General features: G+C 54.1%; 1 protein-coding gene across 2 annotated transcripts in view; it reads right to left on the bottom strand.

Moving 5' to 3' along the window:
• Positions 1 to 14,448, bottom strand: part of GALNT14 (polypeptide N-acetylgalactosaminyltransferase 14) — a 205,213-nt gene that overhangs the window by 8,976 nt on the left and 181,789 nt on the right. Inside the window, exons 10-13 of one of the 2 annotated variants that reach the window (XM_077843699.1) lie at positions 10,289 to 10,415; positions 8,002 to 8,094; positions 3,611 to 3,694; positions 3,015 to 3,159 (exon numbers count right to left, since the gene is read on the bottom strand). In XM_077843699.1, coding sequence (XP_077699825.1) covers positions 3,015 to 3,159; positions 3,611 to 3,694; positions 8,002 to 8,094; positions 10,289 to 10,415 — 449 coding nt within the window. The remainder of the gene's footprint in view (positions 1 to 3,014; positions 3,160 to 3,610; positions 3,695 to 8,001; positions 8,095 to 10,288; positions 10,416 to 14,448) is intronic. The other variant, XM_077843700.1, reaches the window with a different exon arrangement.

The following is a 14,448-nucleotide window of genomic DNA, read 5'->3' as shown; positions in this document are numbered from 1 at the left end:
AGGGTCAGAGGAGAGAACCTCTGGATGCCCTAACACAGTAGAAGAAAGCCCTTTCTTATGCAAGAAGGAGGGAAAGATACTGAAAGGACAAGAAAGGTAACATAAGTCAGTGCTACAAGGGTGTATGTCTTACACACATGCATATACGTGCACACATGCACACTTGGGGATTATTCCAGCTGAAATAGTTATGTAGACTTCTATCTGTCTGAAGCAGGTTCACACCTTCAGAAGACTTGGACGTGCATCCCAGGCCTACTGCTGGGAGGGGGGCTGTGTCTAATCCAATTTAGCTCCACCCAGCACCCGGCATGCAACCTCGGACCAGGAGCACCACGGGCACTCGCTGTCCTCTGTGGAAGCTGGTGAAACTCCAATCTCAGAGTCTTCTTCCATTTTTCTTGAGTTCATGCTGCTGCTACACAAATCCAACTGTTCTTGCCAAAGTGGGAAGGAGTGATAGCTTGGCCCTATCTTCTAGAAAGACCTTTTGGCTCAAAGACTGTTACTATGATCACCCTTAGTTTCCCACAGATGACTGCTTTTCCTCCCCTTTCTCTGCCATTAGCAGGTCAGCTGGAATAGGTACTATTACTCTCCAGTCAAACGAAGGTTTGGCAATCTTTCACCAGGGCTGGGCCATTGGAGAACCCTCTCCAATACCCAGAGATCCATGGCTCCTCTCCTCCTACTTCCTTATTCAGCCAAAGACATTAAGTACCAGAAAAGATGCTGTTTCACTGAAGATAGATTGAGCAAACTCTTGTCCCAGGGAAAAGGTGGTGACAACATTCTGGCCATTGGGATCCCCTATGAATAGCACCCACACATAGGTTCAGAAGAGAGGGATGGGCATCAGCTAGTCACAACATTTTACAAAATACTACTTGAGCAAACGGTGTCATTCCCAGGCAGGCCGCCATACCTCAAGCAAAATTGACACCTCTGCTTGACTTTTCTTTCCTGTCTAACTCAGGCAGCCCTTCCCATGTCCTGCTGGAGCAGAGAAATGGGTCTGGGAAAAGCCACTCTAAGTGAGAGGCTGGTGCTGCGGGTGTGGGTTCTGGAGGCAGGCAGCAGGGAGCCACTGAAGGCTGTACTGAGGTGGGGAACCATGGTTTGAATGTGACATGTTGGGGGATGAGGGGTGGGGGCTGGAGGCTATGGCTATAACCTAACACAGTGGTTTCCAGTCCGGGTGGTTTTATGTCCCAGGGGCATTTGGTGTAGCCTGGAGATAGTTTGATTGTCATGAATGGTGCGTGTGGGGTGCACTGGCATCTGATGGGTGGAGGCCAGGGATGCTTCTAGGCAGACCTCAGAGCACAGGGCAGTCCCCAGCACAAAGACTCATCCAGCCCAGAACATCAACAGTGCCAAAGCTGAGGAAGGCTGATCAGGCATGGAGGAATGAATGCAAGGTCCATGGGGAGCTATTTGAGGAGAAAAGGGACAGGACCTGCAGAAATGGGGACCAGGAGAAAGAGGAGCCAGGGCAGATGGATGGGATCAGAGCCGTGGAGCCTGGGAGAGAGCAGTCACATGGAGGGAAGCAGTGGGCCAGGGAGGTGGCTGTGGCACTTGGCAACTGCTCGTCGCTGTCCGTACACTAGAATCACAGACATCATGGATGACTTCGTGGCGGCTGTAGGCTCGCTCTGGTCCCCCAGCCACAGCCCAGGCCTCCACGCGTGCTGTGCTTCCTGGGCTGCTCCTCCTCCCTTTCCTGATATGGCCTGTTTCTACTCTGCTCTCAGGATGCAGCTCATTTTCAAGGCCTCTGGGAAGACGTCCCTGACTCTCCTGCATACGGTGGACACCATCCCTCAGTGCTTCTAGAGCAGCCTGGACCGCATTCCATCCCGGACCGAGCTTCTATCAGAACAGCTGCTTACTTGTTTTTTCCTGCATTAGATCCCTTGGGGGACCACGGAGATGCGCAACCTAGTCATTCATCTCCGTGTCTTCACAGCAGAGAACAGAGATGGTTACTGAGTGAATGCGTGAATTCGTGGGGGGATGAAAACCAGAATCTGTGAATCAATGAAAGAGAGGATGTGGCCAAAGCTGGGAGCTTGGATGAAACAAGAAACCATTTACAGAGAACAGAATAGCGACCTAAAAGCCCCGGTAATATTCCCCACGAGCACAGGAAAGAGGAGGACAGGAGCCGGCAAAGAGAAGAGCGAGAAAGAACAGGAATGCTGGAGAGATCCAGCTGTGCCGTGGGGACCAGGAGGAAGTTATGCGCTGGATGTGCTTTAACGTGTCCAGCCGGCAAGTGTGACAGAGGCAGAGACAGACTGTGGGTTTGCCCGTGACCTTTAAAAGCTTTCCATCCCCAGAGGGAGAACACTGACCCACGGGACGTGGGCGTGCCATGTGGATGAATGGATGAAGGCACAGGCACGAGGCAACCTTTCTGAGAACGGATTCCTGTGCTTCCTCCAGGCCTGGGGCAGGTGGAGTCACAGGCCTGCTGAGGATGGGACGCAGTGGGGATGGGGCGCAGGTGAACGAGGCCCCTGCCAGCGATGGGGGCGGTGGATGACGGCGATGGTTTTACCAGACCCGATGTGCCCACCAGAAGTCAGGGTTAGAGCGGCGGGGAGCCTCAGAGCAGGCATGTCATCCTGGACCAGCGTCACCCAGAGGCACGCTTCTCTCCATCAGCATTTCATGTTTTCCAGGTAGCTGCTCGCCCTGCCCTGCCTGACCTAGCCCTCACTGGCCAGCAGGATGGACGCCAATGATGTACTCCTTAGATCCTGCTAATTTGATGGTGACTTCCTATAGGCACAATGTGGCCTGGTAAGAGATCTTCCAGAGAAACCGCACACATGTCCACACATGTGGAAACCCAGTGGAGTGAACCCAGTCCCAGAGTGAGGGGAAATCATACTTCTCCTGTTCTGTTGCTAGGCTCTGGGTGTAAGTGGACACCTGGTGTCACATAAGAGCAGGTGACAGAGGCTGAGTCCCTGTACACATTCTCTCCCCAGCCTGTTCCTTACCTGGGATTTTGCATCCTTGCCTTTAGTCTTGACACAGGGGCTTAACCTGAGGTCGTAGATTTCTGTGTTTTTCTGCCTTTGAGACTCTAGGCACTTCTGTCTCTGTCGGATATTACCCTTCTGGATGGAGGAATCGTTGGGGATTCTAGAGGAAAACCAGAGGAGAGATGAGAACCGGCTGCTTTCTGGCTTAGTGGCATTAGCAGCTGGAGAGCTGGAGGCAGTGTTTTGAGGGGCATCTCACTGGGGTGGCATTACAGCGACTTGTGCTGGAGTGGGGGCTCCTGCTAGGAACAAGGTAGCAAGAAGACACCCATGGAACCTGGCTTGGAGATAGCATCAGCCTCAGGTCACACCTGGGACTCAAACCCCAGCAGTTGAGAAATGCTGCTACTAGCTAACCTCCATCCCTCATGCTACTGATTAACTTAATTCCTCTCCTGGTTTCAGGAATAAGGGAAGCCAACTGGTCTTTACAGACCTCCCTATACTTAAAAACCTTTATCCAGTTGCCCACGGGATGTCCTCTTTCCAGACCAAGTCAGCCGATGGCATTTCCTCACAGCAGGCAAAGGCTCAAAAGGTAGGGCGGGTACCTGAGTTCTGGATAGACATTCTCCAGGTACCACTTGAAGCTCTGGCACTGCAGATTCTTCCTCAGGTCCAATCTGCTCTCAATGCTAGGGGGAGGGGGGCAGGGGTAGGCACAAAGACAAAAGCACAGCTGTGTGTCAGAGACAGGTACGAGGTTAAGAGACACGGAGCACAAGCTGTGCCCACGCCGTGCCCACCTCTCTCCCGAGGGCGCTGGAGAAATTAACCAGGAGAGGTTTCTAGAGCTCCAGACAGAGCTATGGAAAACACTTAGCAATAGCTCACATTGGTGTGGTAATGACACTAAGGATTTGTGCTTTTACTTGAAAATGGAGTTTGGGGGTGTTTTTACTTTTCATTAAAAACAAGGCTACAAGAACATGCAGTGTGTTGTTAATAATACACCACTGGGGCTCTGAGTCTACTTACCCACACATTTCTCTTTGGATTCTGTAGACAAAATACCACTCCGGACCACCCCACCCTCAAAGCAGCAGGTTCTTTGGCTGGTTCTGGGGCCGGGTGATGCCTTTGTTCATCAAATATTTATGCAGCCCCTACTATGTGCCAGGTATTGTGCCCAAGGTGGGAAATGATGAATGGTGAGCTTTTGAACAATAGGGAAAGGTAAGGAAAAACAAGCAATCACAACCCTGGATGTGGGGTGGGCATGCAGGGGCTGTGAGGAGCATCTTAGAGGTATATCCTTGCTGGTCAAGTCAGCAGTCACCAAGGTGGTAAGGCTGAAGCTGGTATCTGGAAGGACAAGTGGACACTATCTAGACAAACCAAAAAGTGGGTGAGGTCGGGGCCTCCGGTAGAGGCTGGGGAACAGCAAAGGGAGATAGGACCATGTAAAGGAGCGGTCCTATGGTAGGAGAAGTGCCGCGGAGGTTACACTATGTGCGTGCATGAACGTATGTATGTATGTGGAGGATGGCAGAGGGGAAGTGAGCAGGAGGAGAGATGAAGAAACAGACCATATAGGGTCTGGGAGGCCACAGTGGAGGAGTTTGGACTTTCAGGCAATGGATGCAACAGGCAGGTTCTAAGCAAAGCATGACATGGTGATGCCTGAACTTCCAGAGCATCTTATTGGTGGTGATTGGGTCTGATTGGGCAAAGCTGGAGTCAGAGAGAGCACTGGGAGGTGGCTGTAGAAGCCCAGGTGCTGAGGGTGCTCTCAGGTAGGGAAGGGGGGGGTGGAATGGAGAGAAGTGATAGGTCCAAGTCCCTCCATTTTTCTCAGCTGCTCTGCCACCACCCCTCTTGGCTCCATTTATATACCTTGTCCTTCCTGGGTGAGCACAGGGGACTGGCTCTGGTCAGGCCAGCCTCACCTCCTTCTGCTCCACACTGGACCAGGCATTCTCACCACCAGGACATCTTCCTTCCCACTAACCACATTGCCTCCCCAGACTCCAAGCAACATGGGCAGAGGAATGACGTCATTTTTTTTTTTTTTTAAAGTGCCACGTTCAGTGTTTAGCAAAGACTTGGGTGCTGTGTGCATGATGGAGGCAGTGGCACCAGGACCTGGGGACTGTTTGACATGGGAAGGTGGAGGGAGGGAAGATTGCTCAGATTTCTGCCTTGGGCAACAGGACACGAGGAAGCATGTTCATGGAGATGGGGGATGCAGAATGGGGAGCAAATTTGAAGCAAAGCAGATGAGTTTCTTTTAGGACTGGAGGAGTCTGGGAGGCGTCCAGGTGGAGATATCCAGTTCCTACTGGGATTGAAGGGACTGTGGCTCCGGGGGGAGGCCCAGGTCAGGAACACAGACCCAAGAGTCAGCAGCCAAAGAAGTGGCGGCTGACGTCAGGGAGAACACACAGTACGCAGACGGTGATGACAGGCCCTCGAAAAAGACATGGCAGGAAAGAGAAAGGTGAGGCTGCCATGGACCGAGAAGGTGGAGCCTGAGCAGCAGTACAACCACAGCCGCAGGCACAGACAGCATGGTTGGAGCTGTGCCAGATGGGATGGGTGGGAGAGACGGCGTAAGGGGCCCAGGGGGGTGGGGCGCCCACAGCATATGCGGGCAGGTGCTTTAGGACGTTTGGCCCCGCAGGAGCAGACAGGTGTAGGGGACGAGTGACACTGGGTTGAAGAAAAGTTTTTGTAGATTGTTTCCTTTCCTCCTCTTCCTTTTTATGAGACTGATGCGCTGCCTACTGTGCTAACGAGGCACCTTCTTCTCTCCCTTTTTAAATGGTTTTAAGATAGAAGACCCTGAATCAGTTTAAAAGCTGATGGGGACCATGCATCAGCAAAGACACATTAGTAGGGATGAGGAAGTGGAGGGCAGAGTCCCTAGAGCAGTGGTTCCCACACCAGCTGTACATTAGAATCCTGGGCTGGGGTGGGTGGGGGGCTGCCTTTTAAAAATTCCCCAGCCCAGCCCAGGCCATGTCCCAGACCCAATCAGCTCTCTGGGAGCAGCATCTGTAGCTTCTGAAGCTCCTTGGTGCCTGCAACGTGCAGGCTAGTTTGGGAGGCATTGCCCTAGAGCTCTGCTCTGCCAGGACAGGCCCTCAGACCAGCAGCATGGCACCCACCTGGGAGTTATTAGAAATTCAACCCTACGGAATCAGCAGCCGCATTTTAACAAGATTCCCCAGGAGATCCGTGTGCACATTAAAGTTTAAGAAGCTCTGAGCCAGGAGGCAGGAAAGGGAGGAATCCAGGCAGAGGGAGCTTGATAAATGTTGATTTACGAATGAATGCAGATGAAAGGTGGATCCTGAGCACAGGTCGGCGGCTGGTCTAACACGACATGAGGCACACCTATCTTTCGAGATGGAAGAAGAAGGGAGCCAGTAGGGCCAAGTTACCAGATCGGTTGGTTTGGGGAAGTCGATGCCATCTATTTCAGCTATAAAACAGCTGCCGTGAATGACGGGTAGACTCGGAGGGGGGGCGGATAGAGAGGTTTATTTATTTTTTTAAAAGATGTATTTATTTATTCATGATAGACAGAGGGAGAGAGGGAGAGAGAGAGAGAGAGGCAGAGGGAGAAGCAGGATCCATGCCGGGAGCCCAACGTGGGACTCGATCCTGGGTCTCCAGAATCGTGCCCCGGGCCAAAGGCAGGCGCCAAAACACTGAGCCACCCAGAGATCCTGGATAGAGAGGTTTAACGGAGACTGGGGAGAATGATGGCCAGGAAAGGCAGCAGGACTGACAGCCCTACTACGGGCCTGCCTGACACTGATGGCCACAGTATGTTAGCAGCATCGGCTGATACTTTCCAGAATCTTCAGCAGCCTGAGCACAGGAGGTGGGGAAGGCACAAAGTCAGGGTCATCCAGGGTTGAGAAAACTTGCCTGAGGTCCTGACAGACGCTCAACAGGGCAAAATGCTGAGAATAAGGTCTTTTAAGCCCTCTCTCTAAATAAGAGAGCGGAACCCAAGCTGGGGAGGGAGGAAGGTAAAGGAAGGCCGGGGTGCATGGCCATGGTCAGTGGGCTGGAAGTCTGCTGTGGATTCAGGACTCTCCTCACTCCTTGTGAGGTTCTGAGCGACTGAACTGGGGGGACAGCCTGGGTCTATAATTTCAGATGCAAGCCATTTTGGCCGTGTCTGATTTAATCCTCCTGAGCAGGGACGGGCTGCAGACACCCATCTGCTCACCAGCCTGTCTGACCGAGGGACGTTAGCAGGACAAAAGCCACTGGCTGCCCCTGGAAGCCCTCAGATGACAACACAGACGAGGTTTCTGTTTTTCCCTTCTCAGCTCTGGGTTGGAGAATGCAACCTATATGGTTTTGGGATCAGATAGACGGGTATGGTTTGAGCCTCATCCCCCTGGTACCGAGATGTGATCAGGGCAAGTACCTACCTCACCCTACAGAAGCCTCAATCTCTTGTCCTGCAACATAGTGGCAATCAAACCCGTTTCTCAGGGTTTGGGGAGCACTCACAGGATTGTATTTACGGCATCTGGCACAGAATTCCTTCCCTGTCTTCGTCTACTCCGACGAAGCTGGAACACAGCTCTGGGGGATACCTGTAGGACACTGCTCCTCCAAGGAAGGAGGGCGGTTTGGGCTTGGGTGACTCAGAACGAGGAGGAGCAGCTCTGACCCGGAGGGACTAAGGTCAGCGTGTCCCACATCCTACCTTCCTGTAAAAAGCTAGAAATGTTGCTCCATTGTGCAAGGCACAGCTCACCCCCCTGCACCACTGGTCCCACAGTCATTTGCCACAAGAGCTGCCGAAAACCCCACAAGCCCAGGACAAGGCAGGAGCAAGGGGGGTATAGAGGAGAGCAGCCACAGCCTGTGCCTTGCAGAGACTGGAGACTGGCTGACCAGCTAAGTGGCGAGGCTGTCAGGAGCTGGTGTTCTTCCTGGCCCTCTGCACAAAGCAGCCAGAAGGGGGACTTACTTCCCAAAGGGCCTCTCCAGGGCGAAGGGCCGGGCAGCATAGTAGTATTGCTTGTATTCATCCATCCACACCTCAGCTGTCCGCTTGGTGTTCCTGGGGAGATACGGGGTGTCCCGCTGTGGTTTAAATGCACACGCAGGCAGCATGACCCAGCTGGGGCCCCCCCACAATCCAGTAAGAGCATTCTTGTGTGGATTCTGGGTCTAGCCAAGTCCCAACCAATCTCCAAAGGGCCCTTGACTCCAAGACACAGGACTTTAGCAGTAAGGGTGAGCTCTTCCCCAAAAGGTACATACCAGAAAAAAATTGTACCAGAGATGGAACTTAAGCAGCTCAGAAAAAAAAGAAAGAAAGAAGAAAGAAAGAAAGAAAGAAAGAAAGAAAGAAAGAAAGAAAGAAAGAAAGAAAGAAAAGAAAAGAAAAGGGAGAGGGGAGCCCACAAATCCCATGTTGCCAGCAACCAAGAGGAGAGAGGCAGGGCCTGTGGTGGTCATCTTGCCTCCATCCTACTCCAGGTGCTCCCCCTTGATGCAGGGGAAGTGCTGGGGTCCCAGCTCAAGGCAGGGAAGCCAATCATGCCGGCTTCCCAGGGCCCATGCGCTCAGCATGGTGCGGGTGCAAAGAATCGAGTCATTAAGCCCCCTGTCAGACATTTTGCCAGCACGCTAGTCTTTCCCATCAGGTGTTTGCTCTGGGTCTGACCTCAAAGGTCAACAGAGAGAGAAAGAGGGACTGACATGGAGGTTGTCACAATTTAGCAGGCAGGGAGACAGAGAAGCCAGGAAGAGCCCCAGAGCAAGGGAGAGGTCATCGGAAAGTCAGACGCCAGGGGCAGTGTAGGAGCAGCCCCCCTCCCGCCCCCTGGGGGTGTCAGGCAGTTTGGGGCCTCGCTAACCAGGCCATGCTCCCATCCACTTCTGGTTCTGTCAGAGCAGACACGCTCCGTGGGGGACGATGGCAAGCCCTTCCAAGCTGTTGGGCCCAAAATGACAGTCACTCACCCGTGGCCCGCTCTCAGTGCACAGAAGGCAGGCACCTATGCCTCGCTGGCTCCCTGCCCAGGCCTAGCCATCAGCAAACTGGATGCTGCTCAGGAGACACCTGTGCTACCTTTCTCCAACCACTGACTAACCCCAGGGCCAGGGCCCACACTTGAACACGGTGAATGTTCTGGAGCCCAGGTCTGTCCCCTTACCCCTAGGAGGGCCCACATCATTTTTTCTACCAGCTGTCCCCCACTCCCCTATCCTCCTGGAAACCCAGGAGGCCGAGGCAGCCCTATCTTGGGAGTCTGCTGGGTTTCTCACCACCCTACCCTTGCCCACCCAGTTTTTGCAAAAGGTGTTAACTTTCCACCTGCTCAAATCCAGGCCAGCCTCGAGACGGTTGTGTCAGGACGTGGCCCCTACCTGCTTATACGTGTGCCGACAGATGAGGAAACGACACCCTGAAGGAAGAAAAGCACCAAGAGAGGTAGGTGCTTGGCCTCTCCTTCCCCTAAATGGACCCAATGACAGAAAACAGGGAAAAGGAGGACAAATGGGTAAAGTGAGGCTGTCAGATGATGAGAGACCAGAGGATAAGGGAAAGGGTGAGAAGAAGCTGGAGGAAAGAGGGACATATGTGAAACGTTTCTGAAACAGAAGAGGAGACTGAGGCAGGAGGAATCACAGGAGGAGGTGTATGAAGGCAGGAGGTGTATGGAGCAGGAATAAGTAGGTGGATGCCACCCGCTCACTGAGACCCTGGGATCATCATCCTGTCCCTCAGCAGGAGGTGCAAACACCCTAGGGAAGAAGCCCAGGGTGCAGGGCTTGCCCTAGCCTGGATCCTGTCTATGCACCTGCAGGGCCCTGGGGCAGGCATGTGAGCTCAGCCACTTGTGTGTCCCCACTCTCAAATCCTCCCGACGACCTTTCCCCTGGTGACCCAGCCTCAACGTGTGAGTGGAGGATCTTCTAGAATTTGGGAGGCAAAAATGGCATCTTCTTCCCCCATCCCAAACACCCAGAGCTCTGCAGGACGGTGCCACCCAGTGATTTGTGGGCCATGTCAAGCCTTGGGGAAGTCAGTGGTGGAGAAGAGCTTCAGGCCTCCTCCTATTGCTGGGTGGGCCAGCCCGACCACCTCTTGCTTTGGCAGACCCCCCAGGGAGCGTGACGTGTGGCTCCTGAGCAACCAGAACACTCAGGCAACCTAGCAGAGAACATGGGGCAGCCACAGCCCACCACCAGGAAAGCCCTGGGCTTTCTGTTGCCCCCATAGAACTCCCGGGACTCGCACTTACTTTATGTATGTGTTGGCGTTTCCATCTGGGAAAACATACGGGTGTTTCTTGCGGAAGACATGGCCCACTCGGCTGCAGGGGACAATCTCCAGGCTGCCGCCGCACATCCACACCCTGAAGGAGATTTCTGCAAGACAGCCGTGCCCCCCTCATCACTGCTCTGTGCCCTCCCGACGGGGAGGGGACACAGGGTGGCAGCATGGAGGCAGCAGGTCCAAGGAGGTGGTCAGGGCCGGCTGCATCCAGCCCGGGGTTTGGGGTTCAGAGCTGGATCCACAGCCAGACTGCGTGCTCTGCTGGCTGTGCCACCTCAGTTTCCCCTTCTGCAAATGGGGATGAGGAGAACTCCTAACTGGGAGGGTGACAAGAGTGACTATGGACACAAACAGAGGCTGGCTTGGAGGAGCACATTCCTGGGGTGGCCACGTCTGGGGGACAGCACAGTGCAGGGCCCGGCTGCAGTGCTTTATTTAGCCTGGAAAACAGAAGCCTTGGGGTGACCAGACTGCTGCTTCTGGACACAGGGAAGATGGGTTAGACATGCTCCTATGACCCCAGAGGGTCAGAATCAGGACCAAGAAGAAAGAGTTTCCATTCAAGAATACATGCAGGGATGCCTGGGCGGCTCGGTGGTTGAGCGTCTGCCTTTGGCTCAGGTCGTGATCCCAGGGTCCTGGGATCGAGTCCCACATCCGGCTCACCATGGGGAACCTGCTTCTCCCTCTGGCTGTGTCTCTGCCTCTCTCTGTGTGTCTCTCATGAGTAAATAAATAAAATCTTCAAAAAAAGAATACAGGCGAACTTCCCCAACCGTTAAGGCCCAGACAGAAGGGGCTGTCATGAAGGGAGTGAGTGTCACACTCTGACAGACTAGCAACCCCCATGGGCAGGATTCCTGGGAAGCACCGGGACAAGGTGCCCAGAGCACCCCTCAACACCCTGACTGCAGTTCTACACTCTGTAAGGGTGCCTGAATCCTAGCCCCGGAGGAAGCAGCCTAGGCAGTAACCGAGAGCAGCTGTAGAAAATGCTGGAAGATTTTAAGCTGTTGCTGGGGTCGCTCCCCAGGGCGGGGATTTTGCACACAGGCCCATTTGTTCCTGGTCGGCTGCTGCAGCTGCAGGAGGAGCGGAGTCCGCAGAGGCAGCTGGGAGTAGGCTGGGGTGTGCTTTTCTCCCCTGGGGCTGGGTTCTAGCAGGCTTGAAGCGGCGCTTCCGCCCCAGATGGAAGCAGTGGCACGCCACCCTGGTGAAGGGGAGTGTCTTATCACTGCTGTTGTTTAGAGCAGCTGAATGGCTGTTTCAAAGCTTTGTGATTGCTTTTAACTTGTTACAGACAGTGTACCTCCTTATTGACTGCACCCAGGGCAGGCTCCCCCGCGCACCCCAGGGGGTGGGAAATGCCGGCTTCTCATTCGGGAATTCCCATCTTGTCCATGCTTCTGCAATCAAGCTCAAATATGAGGAGGGCAGGCTGGCTCAAGAGAAATCCATGTCCATGGGTGACTGTTCCTGATGGTGGTGGCTGGGGGTGGGGGTGTGTCGGGGGGCATGTGGAAGCAGGTTGGGGTCCAGGAGTGGGGAATGGGGATGTGAGTATTCTAGTGCCTTCGTACCATATACATGCCCTGCAATCTCTAGCACTTTGGGTCCCACCTCCCTGGGCTCCTTCACCTGAGTTCCTCTTTTGTCTCCTTTCCAGTTCTCCGAGCAAGTGCCTAGACACGAGGTTTCATTGCCATCCTCACCTGCTTTCTCACTCACCTGTCCTCAGCCTGCCTTTACCTACCTGCCTCTTGCCCCATGTCCTTGAGTTGCAGACAAGGCTCCCTTGACACCAACCCCACTGCTGCCACCTTCTCTACACCTGCCCTTCTGCCTGCCTAGGTGCTGCCCCGAATGGGCTACAGCTCATTTCCAGGAGGCTCGGGGAACGGGGGTGGGGGACAATGTGTGCACTAGCATAAAGAAAGGACTTCTCAAGATTGCTTCCACACGATGGCAAGAACAGGGAGGGAAGGAGATGGGAGAGCTTGGCTTTGGGGTCCACAGCCTGGAGTCTGTAGCCATGTCCCTGGGGAAACCTGCTTCACCTCACTGAGGCTGGCTTTTTCACATGTCAAGCCAACATCATCAAAGACCTCCACAGGGTTGCTGTCCACATCAAATGAAACAGAATTTTAAGAACATGGGGAAAACTTAAGTACATGGAAAAATGAGCCAGAGCCATGGTCAGACACCCCTTAAGCCAGTCTCTGAAACACAGACCCCATTAGCACCGCCCTCCTGTGCCCGCTTCCAGCCTCCTTCTTCTGCCATCAGTAGCCGCTTGAAATCTGTGGACTTAGCATTCAAGATTTTGACTTTCCATCAAGGTCCCCGATACATAGCAATGTGGCATTGGGCTGGGGTGCTGTTGGGATCCTCCCCCCCAGCCTGGCGTTGGTGGGGGGCAGGCAGGGAGCAGTGAGTGAGCTTAGCTGATGGCTACCACCCGCCTCTCCACCTTGCAGTGAGTGCGCGGAGGGGCTGCAGGGGTCGGGCTGTGGAACTGTTAGAGCGTGTGTGACTTTAGTCTCAGGACATCCTCCTTAACAGTGTGTTCCAAAAGTCTACTGTGTTCTAATCATTTCCTCCCCAGGATCTCAAAATACGGTCTGCTCCAGTTCCCAAAAAGGAAAGCCCTCTCATCTTTCAAAACTAGAGACGGAGATCTGGTTTACTAGATATAACCTACAAATTTTGTGCCAGCCCTCTTCCAAAAATATGCATACGTTTTGGCTACAGTCTCTTCCTTTCCATGTATTCAAATAAGACATATGTCCCTCCTCATTTGCAAAGCGAATCCCTCTAAACTATGCTTCGGTTCCCTTCCCCACCCCCTCCTACCCCTGCCACCTGTTTCTTCCTCTGGCTCCCCTTGCCCAGAATCTTCCTTCCCTCCGCATCTATGAATCCTGCCCTTCTGCCACTGCGTGGACAGGTTCCCACCTTGCAAAGCAGTCACCTGACCCTGGTCCTTCTCCACTTTCCTTCTGGTCTCCTGGCATTTTTCCATCCAAGGCTCTGTCTTTACAGTGTCCTCCTGACACCGTTTCCTCAGCTGACCCCGCGGTTCACTTGATGTTGAGGGCTCGCCTTCATGCCACCAGCCCCAGCTCTCTCTGGCTCCAGCACCAGCTTCCAGGGGCTGTGGGATGCTCCGCAAAGGAGCGTGGACACCAGCAGAAGCGGTGTATCTTCTGCCCCTGCCACCCTTCCACAGCCCGCTGCAGCCTGCTGCCTCGCCTCCACCTGTAAAACCAGCTCTCCCTCTCCTCATTTTCCTGAGTCTGGTGCTTTGGCCAAAAACCGCCACGTATCTCAATTCTGCAAACACGAGCCATGGGAGGAAGATGACCTCTTCATCTTCCCCTGGGCTGCGCTTTGTTCAGTCCTCCTCTCTCAGGTGGTAGCGTCTCAGTCATCCTAACAACCCCGCTCATGGTTGCGGATGTCATTTTATGGTGCAGAAGCGGTTCTGACCTGACACCTGCCAGCAGGTGCCTGGGGGCAGAAGCACATCTCCCCACTCCAGAATGCAGCCCTCACCCTGCCTCCACCCGCCCTCAGCACTCGACAGCCACTGTCAGCCAACGCGGCTATGGCTGCAAAGACACTGCCTTCAAGGCTTCTACTGGCCAACACGAGAGCCTCCTCTATGACCAGCCTCCACATGGCACCTCCTCTGCTCATCCATTCAGTCCTGACAAATGTCTGTCTTCGTGCCCCTTCTGTCTTGCTGATGCCACCCCAAGGTGCCTGCAGCCCAAGATGCAGTAATGGCTTCTGTGTTCCAGGGTCCTGAGTGTTATAACTGAGGTGATCGGAGACCCAGGGCCAGACCCACACTGCTGTGCTGCCCCCACAGTTGAGAGGTCTGGGTGGCGCAGCCTGGAGTGAGCAGATTAGCATGATGGGTCACAGTATACGGTGTGGGATACTTAGCATCCCGGACGTGGAGTTCCCCTGCCCTTGTCTACACCACTAATGTCAGGATAACTGTCCTCACAGGTATGTGCTGACTCCTGGGAAAGTCTTGACATCCAGAGGCGCCGTGCGGCAGGGCTCATGCATCAGAAGTGCACATGCAGGGAGGCGTGGGGCAGCAGGCCTCCCAGG

This window comes from Canis aureus, chromosome 12 (genome assembly GCF_053574225.1).
Source record: "Canis aureus isolate CA01 chromosome 12, VMU_Caureus_v.1.0, whole genome shotgun sequence".
Taxonomy (NCBI): domain Eukaryota; kingdom Metazoa; phylum Chordata; class Mammalia; order Carnivora; family Canidae; genus Canis; species Canis aureus.
Note: the sequence above shows the minus strand (reverse complement) of the source record. Positions and strands in the feature narration are given on the sequence as shown.